The sequence below is a fragment of the Uloborus diversus genome, chromosome 10 (assembly GCF_026930045.1).
Source record: "Uloborus diversus isolate 005 chromosome 10, Udiv.v.3.1, whole genome shotgun sequence".
In the NCBI taxonomy this organism is placed as follows: domain Eukaryota; kingdom Metazoa; phylum Arthropoda; class Arachnida; order Araneae; family Uloboridae; genus Uloborus; species Uloborus diversus.
In genome coordinates, this window is record NC_072740.1 from 132,771,612 (window position 1) to 132,799,293 (window position 27,682).

Genomic DNA, 27,682 nt, shown 5'->3' on the forward strand with positions numbered 1-27,682 from the left:
AATTTCTTAAGCTTCTAAACTGACTGTGTATACTGCAATTATCTACCTGCATCAATCTCAAAACAAAACAAACGGGATACTCTGGGATAAAACGAAATATGATTTAATTTGCTAATACACAATCATAAAATCAAATTATTCAGCTCAGTTACTCTCAGAGAATGTAGTCTCTAACACAATGAGCAAAATTGAGTCTCTCAATTAATTAAAAAGAAAGGAGATAATCTGAAGGTGAAACATCGTAATTCCGTTTTCTTTTACCCCTCTCACGATTATACGATTACTTTCTTACCATCTTACGACTATTTGATTACTTTCTTACCATCTTACGATTTACTTTCTTACGATCACATTTTAAAAAAAATACACCGTGAGTAAAATTTCTTTCATTTTCATGCAATTTGTTTTGTTCCTTAACAATGCTGTAATTGTGAAATGGTTCATTTTTACCTTTATTTTCTGGTTTACAGTACCATAAGTCAATAACCCGTCGATCGCGGTCAACCGGTCGATCTCGAGCACATTTTCAGTCAATCACAGCAACATTCTGGTTTTTCTTTCTTTTTCATACTCAAAATATCGTTAATATATTTTTTTTTTCTAAAAAGGAAAAAAAATAGACTCAACTTCAAAATTAAAAGTTGTATGAGTTTTTTTGTAAATTTTTTGTAGCTGCTGGAAGTACCTCAAGTTTTTTCTTAAAAAAATATTCCACAAAACTTACTACGCATTTATAGATAGAGCTTGATATGGATGATTTACATTTTTTTTAAGTGAGAAAACATTGTCTTGAATAGGATTTTACGTATTGTTTTATTTAAAAAACTGTATAACATCTGCATCAAGGGCTACCTCTGAATTTAAATTAATCCTAAGGTTAACAGATATTACTTCAAAAAAAAGGCTAAACCTATGCTTTGAAAATTAAAAAAATTTGAATTTAATGTCAAATTTAAGAGTTTAAAGTCAAATTTAAGAGATAAGTTTAAAAATTTGGAAAGGAAAAATGGGTATTGAAAGCAGACTTAGTCTTAGCTTGACTGTATATGCAATGCAACTTTTTAAGTCTAATCATGTATGCATCAACCGCCCCCCCCCCCCCCCCAGTCGATCTTGGTACTCGCCAATCTCGGAAAGTAGACCGCCAGTTAGTTTAGGTTGCCGTAAGTTAGCATTTCCTCCCATATTAATATTTCATAATAACAATTGTTTCTTCTTTTTTTATTTCATCTTTGTTCATCATACTTTTATATTCGAATATCTCATGTATTTCTTGCATAAAATCGCCAAGAACGGTTCTGTATCAAGTATTTTTTGTTCCTTTTTCGAAAAAACTAATGCCGATATCCCGCTATTAAATTTTTAATACTGACTTCTACCTGTTGTAAAGTTTCGAAAACTTGATGTTGATTGTTGAAACCACCCACAAACTCTAGGCCCATACTCATACTTACAGAGCGTAAAAATCACCACATTCTATACTATATATGCCGTGGAACTGTCAAATTGTATCCCTTTTATGTAATTCGTATTTTTAAACTAATTAAGTAGAACAAGTGACTTATATTTGCGAAATTGCTTGATTTTCTATTTTATTCATTAGTAAGATAATGAAGTCGTATATTAGAAATTATAGGGGTCCAATAGATGTGAATTTGAACACTGATTACGATGAAATTAGTTTTCGAATCTAATCTTTCCCCCAGTTATTGTAGAGGAGTTTAATAATTCAGTTCATTCTTGAACCGTTCTATATATCTATTTATTCACGGATTACCCATCCCCGAAAAGCACTTAATCCTCTCAAATCAATTATTTCCTATGGTGTCATTTCAAACTGCCTGGAACTAAAAATTTGCTCTTCATAAGTGACATTTAGTATATGTAATGTATGGCTATTTGAAAAACAAAAGTAAATTTCAATTTGTCTGCACTCTACTTCAGAAGTACGACATAAAAAAAATTAACTAAGAATTTGCGAAACTATTGTTGAAGATTGTTTACTTCGTTTTTAACTTAAAAGAAAAGCATTTGATTCAAAATAACAAAATAAAAAAGGTCAATGCAATGAAAAGGTTACAAATTAATATTTTAGGGCTTTCTGAACAGATTGAAAGACTAAAAACCGCGTTAAAAGCAATTATACTTTTTTTTATTGCTACTTACATGAACAGTAATACATATAACTAACAGTTATCTGCACTGTCAACAGTGACTCAGATTCGGGAGAAAAAAAAATTCAAAAAGATTAACAGATTATTAAAATTTCTATACAAAATTTATCGAATTACGACTTAGATTTTTTCGAGGAATGATTTAAAATATTTTAGAGCGAGATAAATATACGACACAGAAGAATACTGGAAAACAATGTAAAAGTAAACGTAAAACGAATGCTTACCAATGATACAAATACTTTGACAAACAGAGACTCTCTGAGCGACACAACACTTAACACATGTAAACAACTTGCGAATGTCGTAGTATCAGATTCCGAGTCACAACTGACTACAACTGTATTTATGTCGAGGACTGCATACTAAGTGCCTTGCCTCCATTACTTTTTATACCGATAGATGGCAGCACCATCACCGGATCGAACAGTTAATGAGAATTTAGAACTAGACCAGGAGCTAATAGCTACCTGGTGCTAGCATCCCCAGAGGTATCGTTTCACTTGGAGGACATTGAGACCACGAGCATATTTAACGTCGCCCAGTCTCCTCTAATGACGACGGTGGATCTTCGACCATCGAGGTTCGAACTCAGGACCCTCCGGCCCCGAATCCGACACTCTACCGATCGGGCTACCACGGCCCCGTAGTATCAGATACATCACCAGTCAGTGTGAAGACTTTACAAGTTACAGTTAAGTAACACCCAATCGCCATTCCGTAGCATTTTTTGCTGAGTTTTATTTTCTTTTCTTTCAGTGTAGATATTGTAAGAGAAGCGATTCATGTACAACAAAAAATAGAAACTATTTAATTAAATCAACAAATTAACCATTTGCGTAAAATAAACGAAAATATAGTAATATATTAAATAAAAATATAACTGAAGGAATTCCGTGGCACTGGGATAGAAGCTTTGTCTTCTAAGCTGGAGGTCGTAGGTTCGATTCCCGCCGGTGCCCTGGTGCTATTTTCCTCTCTTGTGTTCTAAATCTTTCCGCTGCGTGTCTGGAGGAAAGACGCTTTGTACGCAGCCCAAATATATGAAGCTGTTTAGCTTCGGTCTAAATAAAACGATTTACCAAAAGAAAAACGAAATATTTTCTTTTTAGGTAATGTGCCTTTCGCTAAAAAACATTACGTTGTCTAATAAATGATAATTAAATAGTTTTTACCCGATGATCAAATTTTATATTTTGTTCTTAATTAACTTATTTCAAAATTTTTCTCTTCATACCAAAATTTTTTCTTTTGTCTCGTGAGAAACTTATAAAAGTTGGGAAATGTGGGGCAACGCGAAATGGTGAAATATTTACAGTTTTTAGCGCCACCTATATTTGTAACATTTCAATTATGTAGTACCACATGTAATACATTCCAGTCAGTAAAAAGTTATCTGCAAAGATCAAAAAACAAGATAATACAAAAAATTTTAAAAAACTGATAGCCATATTATAATAGTTTGTGGTAAGTATTTTTTTATGTTCATATAAAATGATAAGAAGCCCAGGGGCTCAGTGGCACCCACGCTACAGGCTCAGGCTCTATTCCTGGGTTGGGCATGGTTGACTGAGCCGTTCATCCCTTCAGTGGGTCGATAAAATGAGTACCAAGCGTACTTGGGAACCAAACACTGGGGGTTCCGTGTCAGGCTGACCACCTAACCGGAACATCTGCCTCGCACACCAGAGCCCCAGGTCAGGAAAACTGAGTTGGGCAGAAAATGTCTTGGCCCTCACGGGCTATCGTACCACAGAGTTTGGTTTGTTTTGGGCTTATAAAATGATAAAGTTCTTGTTATTAACATTTCAAATATGAATTTAGACCTACTAACATTCGGTGCCGTATTTATTTATTTTATAATAAGATTATTTTTATACTTATATTTTAGTACAATTAGTCACGTGCATTTGGGTAAAGTGGATGGGGAAAAGTGGAATAGCTCATTTCATTTACTAATTCAGTCATTTATTAAGTGACTTAAGTATTCATTTAGTAACTAATTTATTTGCATTCTTTCATTTAATACTAATTCATTTATTTACTCATTCTCTTATTTTCCTATTCATTCACAATTTATTCACTCATTTATGTTTTCTCATGTATTGATTGGTTATTATTTTATTCATTTATTTTTTACTGATTCATCATCTATTCATGGCTTCATTCGTTGTTTTATTTACTCATTCATTTCATCAAAAATAATTTTTGATAATCAAATAGGAACTATTTCATTAGAAAAATATTTTATTTTTCACTTTGCTCCTCTGGAAATAAAAGTGAAAATTTTCCACTTCTTTTTAAAGGTACAAAATTACTTCCAAGAATTAAAATTAATGTTTTAATGCAAGTTTTTATGAAATACATTGCTCTTCCTTTATGTAAAGTACTTTTCAAAACAATTTCCCAATTTGTTCATATCAAAACAGTAAAATTTGTTAATTATTTCACTTTGCCTCACATTCCCCTACATTGACAGGTTTTTCTCTATGTAAGTAGAACACACCCAGTCTGGAAATATAGAGCATGCATCATAAAATAGGACACATTAACTACAATTTTATGGTATTGTAAAATAATTCGGTACACTAGGTTTTACACTTGCCAGCTTAGTTACGCTACAGTCAAGTTCACTCATATGGAATATTGGATATTACAATATCCCGTTTGTTAGAATAATGTTTCGTGGCAACTGGCCAGGAGTGCCCACAGGGGGGGGGGGGGATTATGGCGCAAGTTGCGCGATAAAAAAAAATTTGGGGGGGGGGGATTTTTTTTTTAGAACTTTTTTTTAGAACATGAAATTTTTGATTTTTGAAAGAAAAAAAATATTTATACTTATTCAACACGAAATACATGTATAAATAATACCTTTTGGACGTACGCATTCCAAAATTTACTAGCCGTGTCTCTTCTTTATCTTTGCTAATAATAAAGCTGAAAGTCTGTGTCTCTGGATATCTGGATCTTTGTCTCTCTGGATGTCTGTTACGCGCATAGCGCCTAGACCGTTCGGCCGATTTTCATGAAATTTGGCACAAAATTAGTTCGTAGCATAAGGGTGAGCACCTCCAAGCGATTTTTCAAAAATTCAAGTTTTGTTCTTTTTCTTTTCCAATTTTAAGAACATTTTACTGACCAAATTATCATAACGTGGACGAGTAAATTATCAAATTATCATAACGTGGAACCGTAACATGGGCAAGCAAATTAATATAGCACATTGGCAAGAAATTCATCATCCATTTTAAAAATATACAGGCGAATCAAATGATCTTTTAATTTTCTACTACGGTCCAAGGCCAAGCCGTGCGGGTACCGCTAGTTTTGAATAAAGGGATCATGAAAGACGGGATGGAGTCAGTGCCCGTTGCAAGTCAGGATCAGACGATTTGATTTCTTATTAATTTATTATAAACTAGCTGCGTCGAACGGCTTTGCAAGATCTACCTCGAAAATAAAAGTAATTTCAAGTGATGTGTGTTTAACAATCAGGCTTGAACAAAAAGAAAAATAAAATCTGTAAAATTTCCAGACAGATCGCGGAAAAATAACCAGAAAGGAAAAATTTTGTATCCCCCGATTACAGGAAAAGCCTCAAAACAAAAGCAAGAATTTTATTTGTTCACAGTCGAGAAAAAAATGGCAACAGATCTTTCTTCTCAATGATTTTATTGACGACTAGTGGTACCCGCACGGCTTTGCTTGTAGTAAAAAATTAAAAGGTCTTTTGGTTCGCCTGTATATTTACAAATAATGTAAGGTGAATTTCTCGCCTATTGGCTTGCCCATGTTACGGTTCCACGTTATGATAACTTGGTAATTTACTCGTCCATCTTATGATAATTTTGCAAGGGAAAATGTCTTTAAAATTGGAATAGAAAAAGAACAAAATCGAATTTTCGAAAAATCGCTTCTAGGTGCACACCCCCATGCTACAAACTAACTTTGTGCCAAATTTCATGAAAATCCGCCGAACGGTCTAGGCGCTATGCGCGTCACAGAGATCCAGATATCCAGACAGACAGAGATCCAGATATTCAGACGGAGAGACTTTCAGCTTTATTATTAGTAACTAGTGGTACCCTCACGGCTTCTCCCGTAATAGAAAAATTAAAAGGTCTTTTGGTTCGCATGTATATTTACAAATAATGTATGGTAAATTTTCTCGCCGATTGGCTTGTACCCATGTTACGGTTCCACGTTATGATAATTTCGTATCTCGCCAATTGGCTTGTGCCCATGTTACGGTTCCACGTTATGATAATTTCGTATGTCGCCAATTGGCTTGTGCCCATGTTACGGTTCCACGTTATGAAAATTTCGTAATTTACTCGTCCGTCTTGTGATAGTTTTATTCTTAAAATTGGAATAGAAAAAGAACCACATGGAATTTGCGAAAAATCGTTTCGAGGTGCACACCCCCTGCTACAAACTAACTTTGTGCCAAATTTCATGAAAATCGGGACGAACGGTCTAGGCGCTATGCGCGTCACAGAGATCCAGACATCCAAACATCCTCCGGATATCCAGACATCCAGACAGAGAGACTTTCAGCTTTATTATTAGTAAAGAAAGATAAAGAAAAAGATAAAGATAATGTATGGTGAATTTTCTCGCCAATTGGCTTGTGCCCATGTTACGGTTCCACGTTATGATAATTTCGTAATTTACTCGTCCATCTTATGATAGTTTTGTTCTTAAAATCAGAATAGAAAAAGAACCACGTGGAATTTTCGAAAAATCGCTTCGAGGTGCACACTCCCATGCTACAAACTAACTTTGTGCCAAATTTCATGAAAATCGGCCGAACGGTCTAGGCGCTATGCGCGTCACAGAGATCCAGACATCCTACAGACATCCTCCAGACATTCTCCGGACAGAGAGACTTTCAGCTTTATTATCTATATATATAAAAATGAATGTTTGTCTGTATGTCATCCATGAACTCAAAAACTACCCGGCAGATTTGGCTGAAACTTTCACCGTTTCTTATTTTTGGTACTGGGAATGTTTATAGACCAGTTCGAAAAAAATCCGATCGATAGTTCCTCTTTTATTCCAATTTAAGTCACAATCCATTGGATAAATACGAATAAAATTATCGGCTGCAGAAATTAACTAGCGTGAAAGATCTCATTGATAAGAAGTTAGCTGTTGCCATTTTTCTTGAGTTTGAACAAATAAATTCTTTCTTTATTGTTTTATGGCTTTTCATGCAACGGGGGGATTTAAAACTTTTTCTATTTGATATTTTTAGCGATTGATTGATCTTGCAAACTGCGTGAGTACAAAATTTGAGTATAGTCACGGCTTCACTTGATACCTGGACCGATTATTATGAAAATTGCTATATATATATATATATATATATATATATATATATATATATGTATGTATTTTTCCACGGAGAAGGTGCATAATATGCTCATTGAAGCCACTCGCCACCAGGTGGCACTGCAGAGTAGCAACTTCTGCCCCGTTCAACCGAGTGTCATGAAAATCAGTATAATGATGTATTTTTTTGTTGGCGTAGCAACGCGCGTCGGGTACAGCTAGTTAGTAATATAATAAAGATAAAGAAGATAACTGAGCTCGCAGTAGACGATAAATTTCCGATTTGTTATTGATGTTCCTTTACTTAAAAGTGCGTACAACTTTTCTCCTGATGATTTTACAGCCTTGTTAATGGTTTTGAAATCCAAGGGAAGTAAATCTACTTCAGGGGTATATACGTGTAACAGTGATGAGAGGGAGGTCAAAAATGGCTAAAATAAAAAGTTTTTTATTTGTTTTTTCCCCTGTTATTTATTAATTGTTTGTAAGAATTTCGACCACTATGCTCTAGCCTTTCATGGATTCATTTGCACCAAAACAATCGTTGAAAACTAATTTTGAAGTTTTCGAATAACATATTTTTTAAGCCCATCACTTGAAAAAAATAGCTTAAGTTTATGTAGAATTTTTCATTTCACTTTACTCTCGTATTTTCTACCATTTTTAAATTGACTGTTCTTTCAATTTATCATTAGATGATTTTTATAAAACTATCAATGATGTTAGGTTCCACTGTTGGAAGTAGAACGGTTTGTTCATAAGGTATTTTAATAACTTTTCTTAAACCATTTTTATTTTCTTCTGTATCTGATATGTGTATATAGAAGGAAGTATTCTATTCGTGAAAATGTTCGAGTTCTTTCGATGAATGCTGAATAGCTGGATCAATTTTGAGGATTTCCGAAAAATATCTGTCAGAGTGAACTTGTGTGTGACGCATCTTTTTTGGATATGCGACTTCAATTTCGGTAAACTTCCAGGAGAGCTTCTCCACTGTAACGCCCGAAAAACGTCCTCTGTCATTAAGAGTCATCTAAAACTGACTACCAAACGGCACGACCGGTCACAGATTTGGACCAAATTCTAAATATATTTCAATGGAGTTACCTTTAAAATTACTAGTTTTATTGTTTTTTCTACTATTGTACTGCACTATGAGCCGTTTGCATGCTTAAATTCAAATTGGCTACTACTTTTAATTTCACTAACTTGAACGCCAAAATAACATAGTTACATGATATTTATCGTTTGCAAATTAAACTAATTATTTTCGCTTTATATTCACCGTCTGCATGTAAAAAGTATTTATCGTTTGCTAATAAAAACATCAACTTTAACTGGATATTTATCGTCTGCTATCAAAGGTATCCCACATTGATAAGCAAAAAAAGGGAGAAGAGAAAAAAACTCTGATTTATTGCACATGGCACACAAAAGAACAAAAATACAGGATCGTTTCGACTTTTCAAATATCTTAAAAAATGCCCATAAATAAATATGTGTTCTCCCTTATACTCAATTTACTAACAAAAGATGCCAAAGGTTTGGGAGATCGAACATTTTGTCGAATTCTGAAATTAAAATGGAAACGCCATTGCATTTCTGGGGCAAAACTAGCAAATTTGGACCCTCGTTGCAAAAAAACTAGGGCCTATGCAGTCAAACCGCTTTACATGCGCTCATATCTAGTGAGAATGGACTTATACCTAGAATTTTATCCAAATCCGTGACATTTAAGGTCGTGCCGTTTGGTCGTGAGTTTCCAGAACTGCAATTTCGAAAAATTTATGGGAAGAGCCCCTGAACTTTCCCTCTTCTTAACACACAATCAAGGACAATCTGCAATTGCCTTTTTGAAATTTCAATTTCGAAAAATTGCCGGGGGAATGCCACCGAACTTCTCCTTCCACTAACATTACCAAAGATCAATCAAAATTGCGTTTCTAAAGCAACAGGTTCGAACATTTAAGTGGAGCGCCCCTCTCCTTTCTCCCACTCTCGTTAAAATCATTAAAGATCGTCCTAAATTTGGTTTTCAGAGCATTAATCTCGAAAAAAACTTCTGGTTAGTGCTTCCGAAAACTCCTTTTCCTAACGTCACGAAGGTCGGCAACAATTGCGATTTTAGGGCTTCAATTTCCGAAAACTGCCTTTCACCTAACCATAGATAGCCTAAAATCGCAATTTTAAGACATCAATCTCGAAAATTTTCCGAGGGAGACCTCCCGAATCTCTTCTCTACCTAACATTACCACATATAGTTTAAAACTGCGTTTTTAGAACTACTATTTTGAGAACGTTTTGGGGGAAAATCCCCGAACCCGCCCACTCTCCCTTACATAACAGATGAGTATCTACAGTTGCTTTTTTGATATTTCAATTTCGAAAAAAATACCGGGGAGGGACCACCGAATCGTTCCAATCGAAGCCACCGAACCTTCTCCATTAATGTTTAAAACTGTTTTTATACCAACAATTTCGGAATTTTTCCCGGGGGAGAATCCCCTGGAACCCCCTATCTGACTGAATATTATACTTCCGACAAGGTTCAAATGCTTACATCCAGTAATGACTCCACCCAAACACAAGAAAGGCGAATCCACTCTCTCTGTATTTTTTCATAGGTTTGGGGGAAAAAAAATCTTTAAGCTTTTTTACTCAAGGGTCATATTGTAAAGTTTTGGGAGGTGAGACGTGTCAACAATCCAACAATATTTCGGTTCAGATGGCAGTAGTTAGCGTTACCCCCCCCCTCCCCCGGTTAATTTGCCTGGGAATTAGAAGCTCTAAATAGCGAGAAAATTTTTGGGGGGGAATATGCGCCATTGAGCTTGGGGGGGGGGGATAGGCACTCCTGCAACTGGCTATTCCATTAAGCGGGCTCGACTGGGCCTTTTTTTTTTTTTTTTTTAGATCTTGATATGAGTTTTTTACTGAGTAATAAATTTTATCATGCGAATTTGGTATCGTTCCTTCCCTTTCCCAACTTTTCTAAGAATTCTAATTGTCCTCTTTTGTGCCTCTCACAGTGGAATGCGGCCCAATATTTCTATGTAATGATTGGTTGCCTGGATGGGCACTATCACCCCCTCTTAATTTTTAAAAACAGTTCGGAATCATCCTGTATACATGTAAGGCCATATCTGTAAATATTACAAAATGTTTCGATGCAAAAGTCTAATGATTGTAAACCATCCCCCCGCACCAGCTGAGGGTCGGAAACCTAGTTATGAGAACATTATATTGGGTGCAAGAGGGAACGGTTACCGAAACGCTGCTTTGGGGTATTATTTACTTTGGACAGGGGATGAAAACTTTTTAAAACATTGTAAACTTGCCCAGTTAACAGAAATGTCAACTTTTCAATATTATTTAAAGATTTATTTTGACCTATTGGTGTCTCAATAACGTTAAAAAATTCTAACTATGAACTAGAATCACCGGGAAAATTATCAATGCTTAATTTAGGTATTTATGTACACGTATCAAGCAGAAGTTTTAGAACATCTAAAATTTGAAAATTTTCTACTTTTTGCAACTATTGTCCTTACTATTTTTTTAATCTAACTTTCAATTTTGACTCTCGCAGAAAATTTTTCTCATAGAAATTGAAGCTAATTTCACTCCTTTTCCAATTTTCCAATTTCCGTCATTAAATTTTTGATTTCTTAATATGAAGTTGAGATTGATTTTTCTTTTTCAAGAATATTTACATCGAGTTTCATTAAGATCTTCAATACCACCAGCTAAAACTGGTTCCAACTTAGCGCGTAGTTTTGTGAAAAGGGTTCGCAAAACGGTGCGCTAATCTCTTAACTTTTCAACTCATCCCATTTTAATCACAGCTTAATTTCATTCAATAAAATACATTTCAGCATTATAGCTTTGGCTGTAGTTGTTAATTTTCGAGTTTTATTTCAAGTAGATATCACGTCCGTGCTCACGAAAAAAATTTAACGTAAACTCATGCAAAAAGTTCTTAATGCATCAACTAGCGTAGTTCGCTTTCATTTAAAATCGTGAATTCTCCCGAAAAATTCAGTAAAATATATGCAATGTAAAAATTTTGAATCATGCAAAATATGGAAAAAAAGCAATTGGAATATTAAAAATATTACATTTGAACGCTTGAATGCATTTGAATGCCTGAAATATTACATTTAATGTAAGGAATTCCTTTTACTTTAAATCCCAAATGAATTTCTTATAATAAACTAATCTTTCCCTGAAAAACATTACTTATCTTAGTGGAAATCAAAAACCAAATAAAGTATTTTTTTAATATTTTTTTTTTAGTTTTTAAACTTATTTTACTTATTTTATTTACTTTTTTTTTTCAGGTACAGTGAATCACATATTATTTTATTCTAGTGCTGAGGATTCTCATTGTGCATGGCCCCACTTAATTCTTATAGGCCGTGACAATCAATGAAACTCATGGCAATAAAGAGGGCGCTACAGGGAACCCCTGTTTCCATTACGTTGCCATTGATTAGTGGATGCAGGGGTTCCTATCAGCGCCTCTTGCGGTCAAAATGGGAGACGTCAAATCAAAAATAAACTTTTAAACGTTGACATTGATTGGTAGATGCATAGCAGACCATAAGTTGCATCGGTTTAACACAGAAAAGTCATAAATTGCCAAAGCCGAAAGCGTCAGCGTCATCTAGTGGGGCCATGCATTGTGACACCAATATAGACCACGTGAAGTCAGGAGAAAGACGTTATCAAGACTTAAATTGATAAATCGAGGAGAAGTTTATGTTTGTGTGCGAGATTTAAAGAAGTAATGAAATTTGCTCTGAACTTGCAGTCTACGCCTTTGTTCCGATACTAGGGATGTGTCGTTCATGAACGAACGGGTCAAAAAGAATGAATCCCTAAAATGAACAGAACCGTTCGTTCACTTAAAAAATGAACTTAAAAAAGAACTATTTGAATTGCGTTCATCTTCAAATTTTGAACTCTTAATCCCAAACTTCCTTTTTCTCAGTGTAGTACAATATATTCATTTCGAACCTTTTTACTCTCTGCTCAAATTGCTGTTCTGTGGTAGAGGAGGAGGGGGTTAAATGTATTATAGCTTATCGAAATAAAATAAGTGCAACATGTTGAGTTAGAACCCAAAAATAAACAATTGTTTCAAAAAAAAAAAAAAAACACTTGGTTAACATATTTAGAGCAAAATTTAAATGGGCTGTCCCCGGATGGGAAGTAATATTTATTTTTATAGTGCTTATCTTGTGCTGTGGTCTGGGCATTATCTTGTTCTTCCAGTCTGAAGAGCCTCAGTTTGTTCTGTGTTTTTGTTCAGAGAAGTTGGATTATTTCTTTCATTTATAATTTTTAAATTTAGCTCCTAACTTTTTGTTTTAAAAATGTAAATAGTAATTTGTTTCATGAAAATGCCATGGAAAACAAGATTCTCTTCCTTGTGGTTAAAAAAACCCGACAGAAATGGATGCAAGATCAGCACATGGTGCGTGCAGAAAAAGATGAATTTAAAGCATTTTTTTCTGTTTCTACAGTATCTTTCAATGAAGAGTTTCAGCAGGTTAAGTCTTCAATTGTCATAAAGGAAGATGGGACGAACAGAAGAAATCCTTCTCACATACGAAAGATAATCAAACAGAACAAAAAGAAAGCCGGAGCGACTTCAAACGGCAATAAAACAAATTTATCTTAAGAAAAGAAAATTCAAAAAAAAAAATGTGGGAGAATTGTAGATGAAAAAGTGTTTCGATGTACTTATAGAAAAGCATATGAAGCTGATTTTCTGAAAAAAAGTAACGAAAATCCGGAAAGTTATAACATTATCAGGGTAACTTTTTTCAGGAACCGGCAGAAAATGACGTCGGAAGCGGGATGACATTTGAAACGGACAACGTAAAATCGAGGTTTTAATCGCCCCCGTTTAAATAACCCCAGTTCAAATCGTAAGATGAAAAATTTCTTCTTCGTAATCTGTCACCGTGTAAAAGAATAAAAGATTAAGTGCATGCTATTGTACCGCCGTGTGCAGGTAAACGGCAGTGTCTGCAGAAATGAGTTTTTGAGATATTTGAAGAAACGCGTTTTGGATTCAATACTAACAATTGGAAAATGTTGGAGTTAGACGTCTTTTTCGCGCCTTTTTTTCAGCGGAAACCAAATAAGCGAGCTTGTACAATAAAGATAACGTACAACAGAAGACAAAAATGCAAAAAAATGAAAATTTGGCAGTTACTGCCCTTTACCTGCACATGGCATTGTGGTATTCAAGATTTAAGATTAACTTGAAGAGTTTGATCATATCCTACGAAAATCAAGCTTATTAATTACATTTAAGTTAACAAAACTTGATATTTGTTGTCCTAAAAATGTCCTAAAATTTCATCAAATTTGTGTCCTAAAACTTTTAAAATCGCCACTCGGACACCTGCTTTTCTGGCGATCCTTTCGACTTCTATAACATCCCTATCAACTACTATCTATATTGATTTGGCTTCATTTTTAACTTGCTTGGCGGCTTCCAAGTTGCTCCTTTTACATTCAATATCCAGAGATTTTTAATAAGGATTATTACTGTCTACCTTTTTTCACCTATTTAAAAACATGTTGCATTTTTTTTTTTCTGTTCTCATCGGTACTGTTGAATAATTTTGAAGCTCCCTAATATTTAAGATGAGTCTTTTTTAAATTAAGTTATCCGGTACTCCGGCTCAGCTACCGATATATTTGTTGTTTTTTTCGCTATACATGGTCTATTGGTAATACTATAATATATATATATACATATAGTGTTGTTGCTGGAAAAAATTAATAACTTACTTTTTTGACACGCTGAAATGTAACCTGCAATTTTTGGAATGGAAAACATATCTTGCCGTTCGGCAACTGAGGAATATCTTAAAAAATGAACTGTAATTGCTTTATACATATAAACCTGAATATTTTTTAATTCATATTTCATTGTGGCATATTTTCTTATCTTACTTTCAGATCATTTTAGTTGTTTTTCATTCAAAGAATATTACTGATCTAATGAAACCTTTCAAAAGTACGTGAGTATGTCATGCAGAGAGATCACCTTCAACTTTTTTAAATGAACGAAGTCGTTCAAATGAACGAGTTGAATGAACAGATCAAAAGAATGAACGACCCTCTGAGGAACGGATTATTAAAAAGAACGACATTGCCTACCTCTAGCCCATACAGACAACCGTTCTTCTCAAATGAGTCTAGTTGGTTCTTTCCATTAAAAATACTTTAACTTTATTTTAAAAAATAAAAGAAAATCGTCGTTTTGTGTCTGTGTGTTTGTAGGTCACACAGTAAAACTACATGACCAGAAACTTTTATATTTTAATGGGTCACGGAATATTTTTATTTCAGAATGGCGTTTCATTGCATGATTTTGATGTTAAACTTTAAACTAGTAATAGCAAATAATCTTTTTCATTATTCAAAGTGTTAATCTTTTGTTCCTTTTCATGCCCCTAAATGATTTATTAGTTACATATGATTTGTCCCAATAATACATGTTGAGAAGAATTTACCGAATGATGTGTAAGGCCAATTGAAGTTAGCTCATGCAGATAAAAGACGTGCATAATAATCCTATTTGTCATCGAAAAATTTATTTGAAAAACGAAAACAATCTAATCTGCGTCGAAAGCAAAATATTAAAAAACCATTTGACAGAAAAAGATTTTTTTTTCGGTCCAATTTGTAGAACAAAAGAGTGAATTGTTATGAATATGCACTTTATGTACTAGCTTTTAACTGTTAAGTTTTGATTTAATATCAAGAGGTTAGATATGCAATTGAATTTTTAAAAGGAAACGTTGTTATTTTGTATTAGTAAAAATAAAGTATTTTCGCGACTTGTAGGTTTTGATAAAAACGGCATTTGCGTCCCAAATTTGCAATTAAAATTAATTCTCTTACAACGTCAGTCCTACTTAATTGATTCTCTTGTTTAGTTTTAAATCATGGTTTGACTTATTTAGATGTTCTGTTTTTATAATGCTTACTAAAGATTTAAATAAATATAAATTTTAAAACTCTTGTTACACTTTATACCTTGCATATTTATTTCAATAATCATCTCAGTTTATCTTAAAAAATGATGAAAATTTTTTTTCGGAGAAAGATCTTTTGTTCCGTTCATTTAATCGTGAAAATTTCTTTTCACAAACATATCAACCGTTTTCTCCCTCCCCCTCTTTGTTTTTAATTTTAAATAGTAGTTTTGTTTAAAAGAAGTAGTTGCAAAACTACTCCAGAAAAACCAATCAAAAATCAATTTGAACTTAGGAACGATTTCTGAAAGATCTGATCTTAGGAATTTATTAACAATTAATTTTGAATAATAATGCAATAAGGGAAACATTTCTGGGGCTATAGGATAAGAAAAAAATGTTTAGGCAATAGTTTATGGATCAGTATTATATTTATTTTTTCCTCTTATAAAATAAAAAAATAGATATTTTTGGTTAAGAGTGTATTCAATTTCACGCAACTTAATCCTCAACAATTATATGTGAAGCAAAATCCCCATGCATTTTTAAACTTCCCAAGCTAATGTTTATGTCCACAGGCCTGTTTTTTGCTTTACATGACACTTATTACAAGACCGCATTTAACAGGAATCTTGAGTTTAAGTCTTTCTTTAAGGCTTATGTAGTCATTTCTTTGGTGTATGTATTATACCAAACTATGCGCAGAATAATATGTTTTTTTTCCCTCCTTTAGTTTTTTTTTTTCCTCTTATTAAACGAGGGAAATACTTGCAATACTTGCGTATAAAATCAATACTTAATACAGGTATACCGCAGAAAACTTTTGAAAATCAAGAGCTCACTAGAGTGGCTCAAAAAAAAAAAAAAAATTTTGGAGCTAAAGTCCAGGACACCCCTTATTTTTTTCAGACTTACTAATAGTATTATGCTGTAAAAGTTTTAGCATCTTACTCAAATTATAAGAGGGTGCTAAACGACCCCTTGATTTAACATTAGCCGTAGTATAGAAAATGCTGCAAGTTTAGAAACATTTAATTTCTCCAGCTGTTTTTTTTTTCTTTTTTCTTTTTGTAAACATTTTTTATGCAATATATATGCGTATTAGTAGTGTATATTATAATATGTAGCATTGTTTTTTCAGATCAATGTATTTTTTTAACCCTCCCCTCCCCTTAGGTATGAAGTTTGGGGAAGGGGGTGGAGCACCCTCTTTCAGTTGAAATAGGAAGCTAAAATTCTTCCAGTATATTACAATCCACGAGTCTAAAAATGTTGAGGGGTGTCCCGTTATCTAGGAGAAACTTTTTTTTTCCTTACATGTATCTGTGAACCACCGTAGAGCACACGGTATGACTAATCATTCTCTATTAAACGAGGGAAATACTTGCAATACTTGCGTATAAAAGCAATACTAATTACAGGTATACCGCAGAAATTTTTTGAAGCTCAAGAACACACGGTATGACTAGTCATTCTATTTCATTCCATCTATCATTCTTTCTATTCCATTGCGATTTACAACTGATTGTAATCATTCGGAAGAAGTAACTATACTTAAAACGATGATTTGGCTGTAGATTCAGTATATAATTTTAAACCGTGTTTTACAACAATGGAAAACACAAAAGATAAAGCAGTTAATGCAAAAATTGTTTTATAAAGTTACAAAATGAGATACAATTTTGTAAACTTAGACACGTCTATCATATTTTGACTTCTCAGTAAAGATTGCCATGTAAGGTTTTTTTTTCCTTGAATTTGATTTGATTTATGAAGTTTGAATTCAAATATAGATCGTACGGACTCAAAGAGCATTTTTATGCAACCACAACTTCCCTTTAAATAAGGGTCTATGTCATTTTAAGGATAAAAACTGAAAATTAAAAAAACTAATGAGTTAAAACTTTAATGTAGATGCTAATATCACAATTATTCGGTGTTAGTTTCAGGTTTCTGACATGTTCGTTCTGCTTACCATCAATGGTTATGATGTGACGACGACAGAAAGCGAAAATCTGAAAAACTCGCTGATGTGTCAAGATTAGTGGCGGCAATTCGGGGGGAGGGGGGGCAAGGGGGGACCGCTCCCTCCCCTCCTCACTTTTATGGTTCATTTATATATTTTATTTTCCAATTCAGGAAGTAAAACTAGAAATTATTTTTTAAAAAAGGAGAAATATCAAAATTTTAAGACCATAATTATTTGTTTTACTTTGTATATCTGTTTACCAAACATTATTTAGCAAAAGCAGTAACTTTTAGTTTATGTGTTCATTGTTTAGATATGAATAAATCAATTGTTTTACTTAAAAACAAGTCATACTTGTTCATTGAAATTATTACCAAGTCTTTGTGACTTCTCAAAATACTTTGGGATAAATAATGTAAGTCTAATTCATGTTTAAGTGTTTCTTCATGGTAAATTATTATGTACAAAATTCATCAAAATCTTAATAAAAACGTGAGTTAAGTTGCTAGATATTTACATCAATTACCCCTCATCTGCTCTCAAAACTTGCCCTTGCAAAATTATGTACTTTTTTCTCGCTTTTTTTTTTGCCCCCCCCCCCCTTTTTAGTCCTAATCGCCACCTCTGGTCAAGACATATATGTTTTGATGACCTCCTGAATCGCAGTTTTGAACTTAGCAATGGTTTTGTTGTAAATGTTGTTTTCATCTAGATTTTTTTATTATTTTGTTTGAAATATACTTCACAAAAACTTGCTACAAGAGTTGAGATCAGGAGAATAGGTCAAGTGATTCCCATTCCAATAGGTCTCTGGACGCCCTATTGAGAGGAATAGATTCTCCAAAATGTTCTTTTGGCCTTCAAACACTCTATCAGTTCGATGAGGTCTTGATCTGTCCTGTATAGACAATCTTTGGTTTGAAATATAGGTCACTTTGGATAAGAATGAAATCATGCTTTTAATTTTGATACAAATTTTTAAACGTTAAAAATTGAACGTTTGACAAATTTTTGATTGGTGTAGAACTTAGACCAGTTGTTTTCAGTTTTTATTAGAGTCATAAAATTGCTTTGAGTCACAATCGGGCAGTAATTTGCCTGAACTGTAGACCTTGGCGATCTATTTACTCTCAGAAGCACTGTACTGTTTCGACATTTCCACCAAACAATGAACTACAGTTCTATCGTGGGAAGGTAAGCGGCAGTAACTGCAGATATGAGCTTTCAAGATATTTGAGAAAACGCTTTTGAATTCAATACTGATAATAGGGAAATGTGCGAATTATTTTTTTTTTTTTCAGCGGGCTCTAAATATGCAAGCTTTTACAGTAAAGCAAACGTACGATAGATGACAAAAATGAAAAAAAAAATTAAAACGAAAAATTTGCAGTTACTGCCTTTTACCTGTCCACGGCATAATAATGCTCATGCTTTAAAAAAATCCCACAGCTATGAAGTTTTTTTTTTTTTTTCGTAAAACTCAATAATTGTCATCTTTTATACACAGCTAAATTTCCTTTCAGACACATGAATAATCAAATTTTACTCTTAAGAGCCGAACGTTTCAATATGTTATTTATGCAAAACTAAATAAAATGTTTCTAAAATAATGGGACACACTTTCGAAATATTTTTCATATGATAAAAAATTATTTGCAAGTGTTAATTGCGAATGTTTTTGAATCAGTTATTGCTGTTTCATAAAATAGCTGTCTACTTCATGAAAAAACATTAAAAAAAATTTGATAAACACCGATTAAAATGCATGTATTAGCAGAGATGTCGTTCGACGATTAATGCGCATTAGTTGGTGATTTCTGGTTTTTATCAGCCGCTACATTACCAAACATAAAATGCAATTTTAAAAAATATATGAATTACATTTTATTTATTATTTTTTAACAAAAGCCTTAAAACGCGTAGTAAAATTTTGTCTTTTTTTAATAGTTGTTTTGAGCAATATTTTAATAGTTTCAAAATTAATTACCTGAAAACGATTTTTTCTCTTCTTATCCGTCCACAGGAAACATAAGTCAGCATTAGTAATTTCTCCCCTGTCAGAAAATCCAACACCAACCCAGTCGTATTCTGCAGCTCGCACTCGCATTTCAAACGTGACCACTTCTTCTTCGTAATCTACATTCCAAAACAAATGCAACTTGTCTTCTGGATCTACAGGAATCTCGAAATAAGAAGCGGCATTTTCTTGGTGATATTGGCTACTGGTCAAACCATTATCTAAGGCGGCACACCACAATCCATGAAGTTGCAACGAAAAAAGTAAAGCTGAAGGAAATAGAAGCATACTGGACATTCGGAAAATCTGCAATCTGTTCTGGTAAGCTTTAAATTGAGCTGAGAAAGACGAATCGCAAATGATAAGGACCAAAATGGGGCTGAGCAGGCCTACGTCACTTCGACATAGCATGGGGGCGACGCAGGCGCATCATAATGAAATACCTCGCATAACTCACAGCTGGATTCCTTTAGTTATTAAAACTCGGCGAAGTCTTCCGATTGTTGGAGTTTTATGACTCTTCATGTCATTGATGGCACCTCATCTTTAAGCGAGGTCTATTCAAGCAGCGGCGAAGCTTTAAAAAAACGTATTTTTAATATCGCTCGGGCAGTTCCAGCCTCAGAATTCAATATAATTCGGTGGCATTTATCAGTGCGCTTCAGATGAGGCTGTTGAATTTCGGAGGTACTTTATTTCGAGAAAGACTTGTTGGGGGAGTTTAGCGATTGTGCTATGAAGACGATGATGTTTGGTGGACATTAATTTTTCTCTTGTTTAAATTATGAAAGACTGCATAGTAGAAAGATGTTTTTCGTTTTTCACGTGCTTTCTTTTCCTTTTAGGTGCTGAAGCTCAATTTGATTGTTTTCTACTTGTAAATTAGTGTTACTCTGTAGACCAAAACCTACTGAAACATGTTTTTAAATATACATATAATTAAAATTCAAATATTTTCTAAAAATACATGTGAAATAAATGAAACTCTGTCCAAGGAAACTTTAAACGATGCTCAAAACTCAGCTTAGGGCAGTTTATACGAGATTTTCTGCGATAAATTCTTAACAATGAAAACTACCTTTAAAAATTATTCCCTTTGAGTTTTCATACCATTGTCTTTATGCAAGTATTTTAAAATAAACTCAGAATGCATTTATAGCTAGTGATAACTTGTTATCAGCTATATATTGCATAATAGTAAAATAGCTATGAAATTTTTCTGATTTAAAGAAAAATCATTGAGTAGAATATTCAAACCCTTAGCAAACACAGTCTTTTGAATCTTGAATCTCACATCATTTTTACATCCTTAACGAACTAAATTGTAGAACACGACTAAAAGATGTTAATAAAAAAATCTGTCCCCGAAAGCGGAATAATCCGTACCTTTATAAAACATAGCACATTTTGTATTAACCTGTAACAAGAACACAATTTTCGTATTGCCGATTTAGCTTTCTTTTCTCTCAAATTTTGAACCTTTTTTTTTTCCTTCCTAGATTTACAAGGACATTGCATTTACGCTTTTCTGCGGAAGCTCTTAATTCTTTTCGGAGACACATTCTGAGATTTTTTCGTTCAAGCAGATATATTTTTCTAAAGGAAAGAATTATCCATGCAGGTAACATAAAAAGGAAGTGTAAAAAAAGGAAATCTCTTAAAATTGTTTACTATTTAGCAAAGATTATGGCTGCTGTATCAACAATATCATTTACTATCAACTCGCAGCATTAATTCTGAAAACATCTACAGTTTACGTGGTTAAGTAAGATTGTTTTTTCTTATTTCCAATTAATGAAAAACATTTCATTGAAATATTTTTCGTCGTGTTTACTGCATTAAGTCTTACGTTAAAGTTAGGTAGTGTAATTAGTTTTTTAAGCATGTTGCATTTGATTTTAACAGAAGAAAAACATACTAAATGGGAAAGATAAAACTTTCACTTTCTCTTACTAGAAATTCAATTCAACGTGTACATCTTTTCAAAGTTGGGAAAACATTAAACAAATTTAAATTCACAGATATTGCAATCATTTACACTAACAAACGCCTTTCACGTTTTTAAATAAAACAAGCTTGGGTTACTAATTTTTAGCAAAATAAGCTTTCGTTTTCTTTTCACTCGAGTTATTCCGAGTAAGAATAATGCATTCAAATTTATTAAGTGTAAGTTTTATTTACATACGAATTCATTTCCTTTACGCTTAAAATAACTGTATAAAACTACAGGAAATTGAACGAAAGTTTTAAATAATTTTGCTTACTTTATGGCTATGAAAAGCCTATTTCATTTTCGTAATTTTACATTATTATGCTGCCAAACTTCATTTAAGAAACAAAAACTTATTCTTTTTTACATTTGAAACACTGACAAATTGGAACGGTCAATAAAAACTTAAACTTTCAGTTTCTTAATAAGAGTTTCATTTGGTAACAACATCTTGGTAAAGTGAAGAAAACAACCGTACAAACTGATATTAAACTTAGAACCACTATTTGTTATATAAAAAAAAATCACGTTCTTAAATAAAATATCATGTTGGCAGCTCTCACGCCTACTGTATTTTCAATTTCCTTGATTTGACTTTGGATAGGAATAATGCTGCATGAATAAAATGTATCTAAAACTTTTCTTTGTTGATTTAAATTCTTTTAGTTTTTTATATTGATACGTACTTGGTGTGAATTTTTATTTCTTTTCTATCTTCCAATTTCGAAACTTTAAAGCACAATAAAGTTGAATAATCAACTTACAGCAAAGACAAGAATTTTGCACGCATGCTGTTTTGAAAGGGCAATATAGTTTATAGGATTGAAATTATATTTTCCTTCAAACTTGTATTTTTTAGGATTTTAGATTTAAAAAAAAAAAAAAGAAAAGAAAAACCAAAAAAAAAAAAAGAAACAGTAAGTGCTCCAAATAAGTGCACCCTAAAATTTGCGTCCTAATATCTCGCTCATTTATGATTCAATTGGCCTTCATTTTTGTACATTCATCCAATAAGTCATAAAGATTATGAAAATAAATAATTTCACATGGAATTATTTATTATTCCTTATTATTCTTGAGTTTAATTATTTATAAAAATAAAGTATCCTTATTAGTATTGATTTTCATTATTTAATATTTATTATTATATTAGTATTAGTGAAAGAGTAAGTTTAAATTATGTTCGTCAGCTACTACAACAAAAAGGGTCAAAGGACCTTATTAGGAACAGCGATCTCTAATAAGACCATGTATGAAAAAATGACAAAAACGACCATAAAACTTAAAACAATTGAAAAAACACTTTATTGTCGACATATATATATATATATATATATATATATATATATATATATATATATATATATATATATATATATATATATATATATATATATATATATATATATATATATATATTGAACCACATTTGAAAAGGTCGAAGATATTTTCAATCACAATGAAAAGGAGAATTATCGAATGTCAGATTTGGGATAGATATAAGTCATTATTTTTTGTTACTTGCCGAAACAAATTCTACACTTACGTTAAAGTTTTTTGCAAAACATCGTGTCTGCCTGCTATGAGTTTGTTTAATTTCATCTGATTAAAATAGCAGAGATTTTTAAGTATTAGTAATGAGACATAATTTTTAAGTTCTTAGGAATAAAACAAAATATGATTTTTTTTTTTTTTCAAAAGTGAGATATGATACGAAAATTGCACAGTTGATTTAATTTAGCCGAGACTTTCAAAGTCAAATAGATACTTAAATCTGCATAATCATACCACATGGGTGCTGAGGACTTTATGTATCTTGAAAAGTAACGATTAGGTCGAATTTGAACTAGCGATCATAGGCGCGAAAGGTCAAAGACTTACCACTGAGGCATCCTATCGACATGCAGCAAAGAATGGGAGCTGAGTCATTATAGGACATGATCGGACGAAGTGCCATACCGAGAAGGTCACATCCAAACACTAGCACATGACGCCAAAGCCTTCTGCTGTAACGCCTATACCACTGAGTAGCCTAGTTTTATACGGGAAATAACTCGTTAAATGAAGTTTGGGTAAAAAAAAATTATCTGCTTTTCGATGCAGCAACTGACTCCATTAAATGTTAACAAATGTGGTTAAATGTATTGGACAAAGGAGGGAAATGAATATTTACTTAATAAACCGCATCGCCCACAGAAAGAAAGAAAACACCGATTACACGTGATCAATATTTCGCATTCAACGGATATTAACCCCTGTCTTTGTCTACATATTAAATTGTCCTCAGATTTAAAAATATGACGTATTAATCGATATCAACTATTGTTTTTACATGCGTTGTCAAGGAAATATTTTATATTTCCAAGATGTGATTTTTTGGTGCAACCGTGAAACATCATACCTTGAGCAGTTTCCGTCTTCAGCGAATGTACAGCAGGATCTGTGTCTGGTCGGTATGGCGGCAAAGGTGGCGGCACATTATGTGGGCAATGGGTGCCACCTTACCAGATCAAATACCTAAATCCACGACGTCTAGAGTCGTAAGTTGTTTGTAAACTGTGCCATGGGGACAGTGGGGATTCCACTCAAAAATGGGATGAATCCATGTTACCCTAGAGGAATGAAACGCTGTGTTAGCCTCTTTTCATACCCTAAGCAATTGCTTAGACTGTAAAAAAAATCCGAAACGTTGCTGAGTATTTCTGTGTTACGTTTCAGGATTTCAATGGTTTTTATCCACTTCCTGGAAAAATCAAGTATCATTGTCAAAAAGTGTCCTGAATATTACTACAAGGTGCACGAGTGCAGACTTTTAACTGTTACGGAAAAAAATTTTAGCACCCAGTTTAAAGATTAACTGAGCGTATTTATAAAGTGTATCGGCTTCAGTTCGATTATGGCCCGTCCAGACTGATTAAGCTTCCAAAGGGAGCGAATAAGTCAATGGATTACGTAGCTTTGCAAGAATTGCAGGTGAGACAGTTTCTTGATACTTGCTAGCAACTCTGTCTTAGCTTTGGCCATGCTTGCAATACTGCTTTTGGAACAACCTTGATAGATCAGGAAGGTGCCAAGCTATTATATTACACCTCCCTTAGGTTGACTCTAATTTTTCAGAAACACGACTGGCTTTAAGGGGAAAGATTTCTGAATTTTTCAGGAGGCTTTTAGGACAATTTCTGGAAGGTTACTGAATTTTAGTGGAAAACGTTCCTGGTTTTTGCAAGATAAGTTACTGGCAAGAAATTGGGCACATCAGCTGCCCATTATTTTCCATTAACGTTTCTGACTCATTTTACAGTGTACGTCGCTTATTGGTCAATTCAGTATTGTAACGGAGAATACGAAGATATTGTCGGAGACAAATATAAACTCAAAAGTGAGTATCCATTTGATTGGTCCGCTAAGAGTTTGATCCAGTTCTTAGCAGTGCGTGATTTTTTTAATTAAATTTTAAATGTTTAAAAGAACTACTTTTTGGACATCCCCTGATAACCATGCAACTAAATCTAACTGTATACTTCATTCCTACTACCGTTACCATTACTACGATAAGTTTCTGTCTGCAACTCGATTTTTACGGAATTCCATCTCTTTTACTAATTTTAACTGCAGGACGAAACAATCAACAAAATAAAGGTGAAATTTCGAACCAAAATCGATAGCAGAAAGAAGAGCCACTTGGGATAACAAAAAAAAAAAAAGAAAAAAGAAATCTTGATGCGCAAATTTCAAAAACTGGAAAGATTTTGAAGTAATAAAAAGTAGAATCAAGAGAAATAACCGCGGAAAATCTTAATGAGGGTTAGTAGGCTTTCGAAGAAAAAAAACTGCATTTAAAAAGTAAAGGATAATGTTTCACTTTGAATATGTGAAAGAAAAGAATTGTGCAATTAAATGGAACTACTTGAGCGTCAAAGTAGAGAATTAAAGCTTTTAACCGCTTTCTTTTGAAAAATATGCATTAATCAAATTTAAACTCGGAAATTTGTTTTGCAAAAAACTCGTCTGCATTCACTGGCAAGAGTAAAATTACTGCAAAGATTTTTACTATCCTTAAAACTAAAACTTTTTTATTATGACTGTATCTGAAATCAAATTACAATTTAAATAAAGTTAAAGAAATGTTCCATTCTCTTTAATTTATACCTTACTAAATCTGGTCTTAATAGTTAAATAAGTTTTGTTTTCTTAAACTTCTACTCTAAGACATTTATTGAACCAAAAGTAGTAAGAGAAAAAAAATCACATGGGACTGAAGTAGGCCTAATTTTAGTTGAAATTATGTTAGTGAGTTCCAATTTTTTAAGTTAGAATGTTTCTTTTTCAGTTTTAAATTAGAAGACAATTTATTTATTTTTTGCATACGGTGGTCATTTGTGCAAATCTAATCATTCGCAAAAATTCTTAAGTAGTTTTTATTAACAACTATGGACTTAGTCTGTAGACCTACACTTCAAAAGTGGTGGTCATTTATAATCATTTCTGCATATGTGCATAGTAGGCGATCATTTTTAACGCTCACGGGTATTCTAACATTTTTATTGACATCTGAAACATTTCTTGCTTCTTGAAAAATTTTAATTAAGGCTACTTGGTATCTTTAAACCCAATTATTTCACCTAAAAATTTTTACCTACGCATGCTTGCTTTAAGAAAAGAAAAAAAATCGCAAGAAAAACAAAAGGAATTCTAAGAGAAAATTTAAAATTTTGATTCTTTTTTTTATAATTAAAGATATTAAATTCCTTCTCCTTTTTTGTTTATCAATTTTTTAGTGCCTAATTGTTTTGTGTCACCCACAACAGTTTGTGGCATAACTTTAGGGATTGATTTTGCGTTTAAAGAATAGGTTTTGAAAAAACATTTTAAGCATACACAGTGAAAAAAAGCGAAAAAAAAACATGAATATGGAAATTTGTCGTTCTTAGTTTTATACGTAACAAAGTTGTTGTAACAAAGATTATTGTTTCAAATGTAACAAAGCTCATCTATATTTTGTCAAGAAGAAAAGATTGAACTCACAATAAAGCATTTCAAAATCTTAGATGAATACGTCTTGAAGTTATCACTTTAAATATGATTTTGTAAAAAATCTCAGTCTAAGAAAACTCCGCTAAAAGAACACAAAACTATTGGAAAAGCACTGCAGTTCAAGTATTTAAAAACCTTATCTGGTTTCATTAATGATGATCTGATTATCTCAAAGTTTTTTGAGGAATCGATCTTTACTTTGATTTTTTCCATTTGAGAGGTACCAAGTCCCAATATAGAAGTAGTTAACCTTTGAAAAATTGCAATTAGATACAAGGAAAAATCACACAGTGTATTATTGTCTTATCGCAATTTTCTTGTGCGTTTCTTCCGTTAATTTTTATAGCTATTTTGCACTTTAAAAGAAAATAAAGGGCATTTCTAAGCTATCAAACACTGCTTATTATTCTTATAATTTCCAATGTATTGAAGTTGATATTCGGATGTTCCACTGATTTTACATTTGTTGTTTTAAAATGGTGACAATTATTTCTATTTGTATCGATTCTCCAATAACGGAAAAGCAGGTATTAAATATCAACCTTGCTGCAGAAAACTGCAAATTTTATAGATACTCTAGAGTTCATAACGTGAATACTTGCCGCAGACATTATTGTCCAAGTTGTCTCTTCAATAAAAGTAACAGGGTATGCATTTTCCTTATTGATTGACGGATATTGCTCTCCTATTTCCCATATCCTATAACAAAATAAGTTTTGGATACCAATCAGAATTAATTTACAAAATGATCGAAGTTAATATATTCTTGCAAGCAATCTTTCCTTACAAAACTTTTGTTTGCTCAAATTCAATCCCATCATTTTTTCAGTTTGTTTATTCTAGTATTTTGAATTATTTACTCTAGTCTGCTGAGCATCAGACAATAATAGATGTCTCGCTTTCACCGTATAATGTTATGAGATCTCATATTCAACTAAGCAACTTTAGTTAGTATATTTGGAAGCACCTTTTTAACAATTTTGTCTTAAATAGTTTCTATTAAGTTACATTGCAACATTTATAGGGACTGTATCAGTATTAGGCATCTTTATTTCTATAATAAATCTAGTAACTTGGCAATCGCTGCCAACATTATAACATCTACCTACTAACTGCGATTTGAGCGTTTTGTTTGCGCTTGTTAACATATTACTTAAA

General features: G+C 32.8%; 1 protein-coding gene across 1 annotated transcript in view; it reads right to left on the reverse strand.

The window, feature by feature from the left end:
• The window catches only part of LOC129231372 (dopamine beta-hydroxylase-like), a gene marked incomplete in the record, with an annotated part of 223,781 nt that extends 203,955 nt beyond the window's left edge, over positions 1–19,826 (reverse strand). The window contains 1 exon segment of the mRNA XM_054865669.1: positions 19,471–19,826. Within this exon segment, the coding sequence (XP_054721644.1) occupies positions 19,471–19,797 (327 nt within the window).
• Between the last annotated feature and the right edge of the window lie 7,856 nt (positions 19,827–27,682).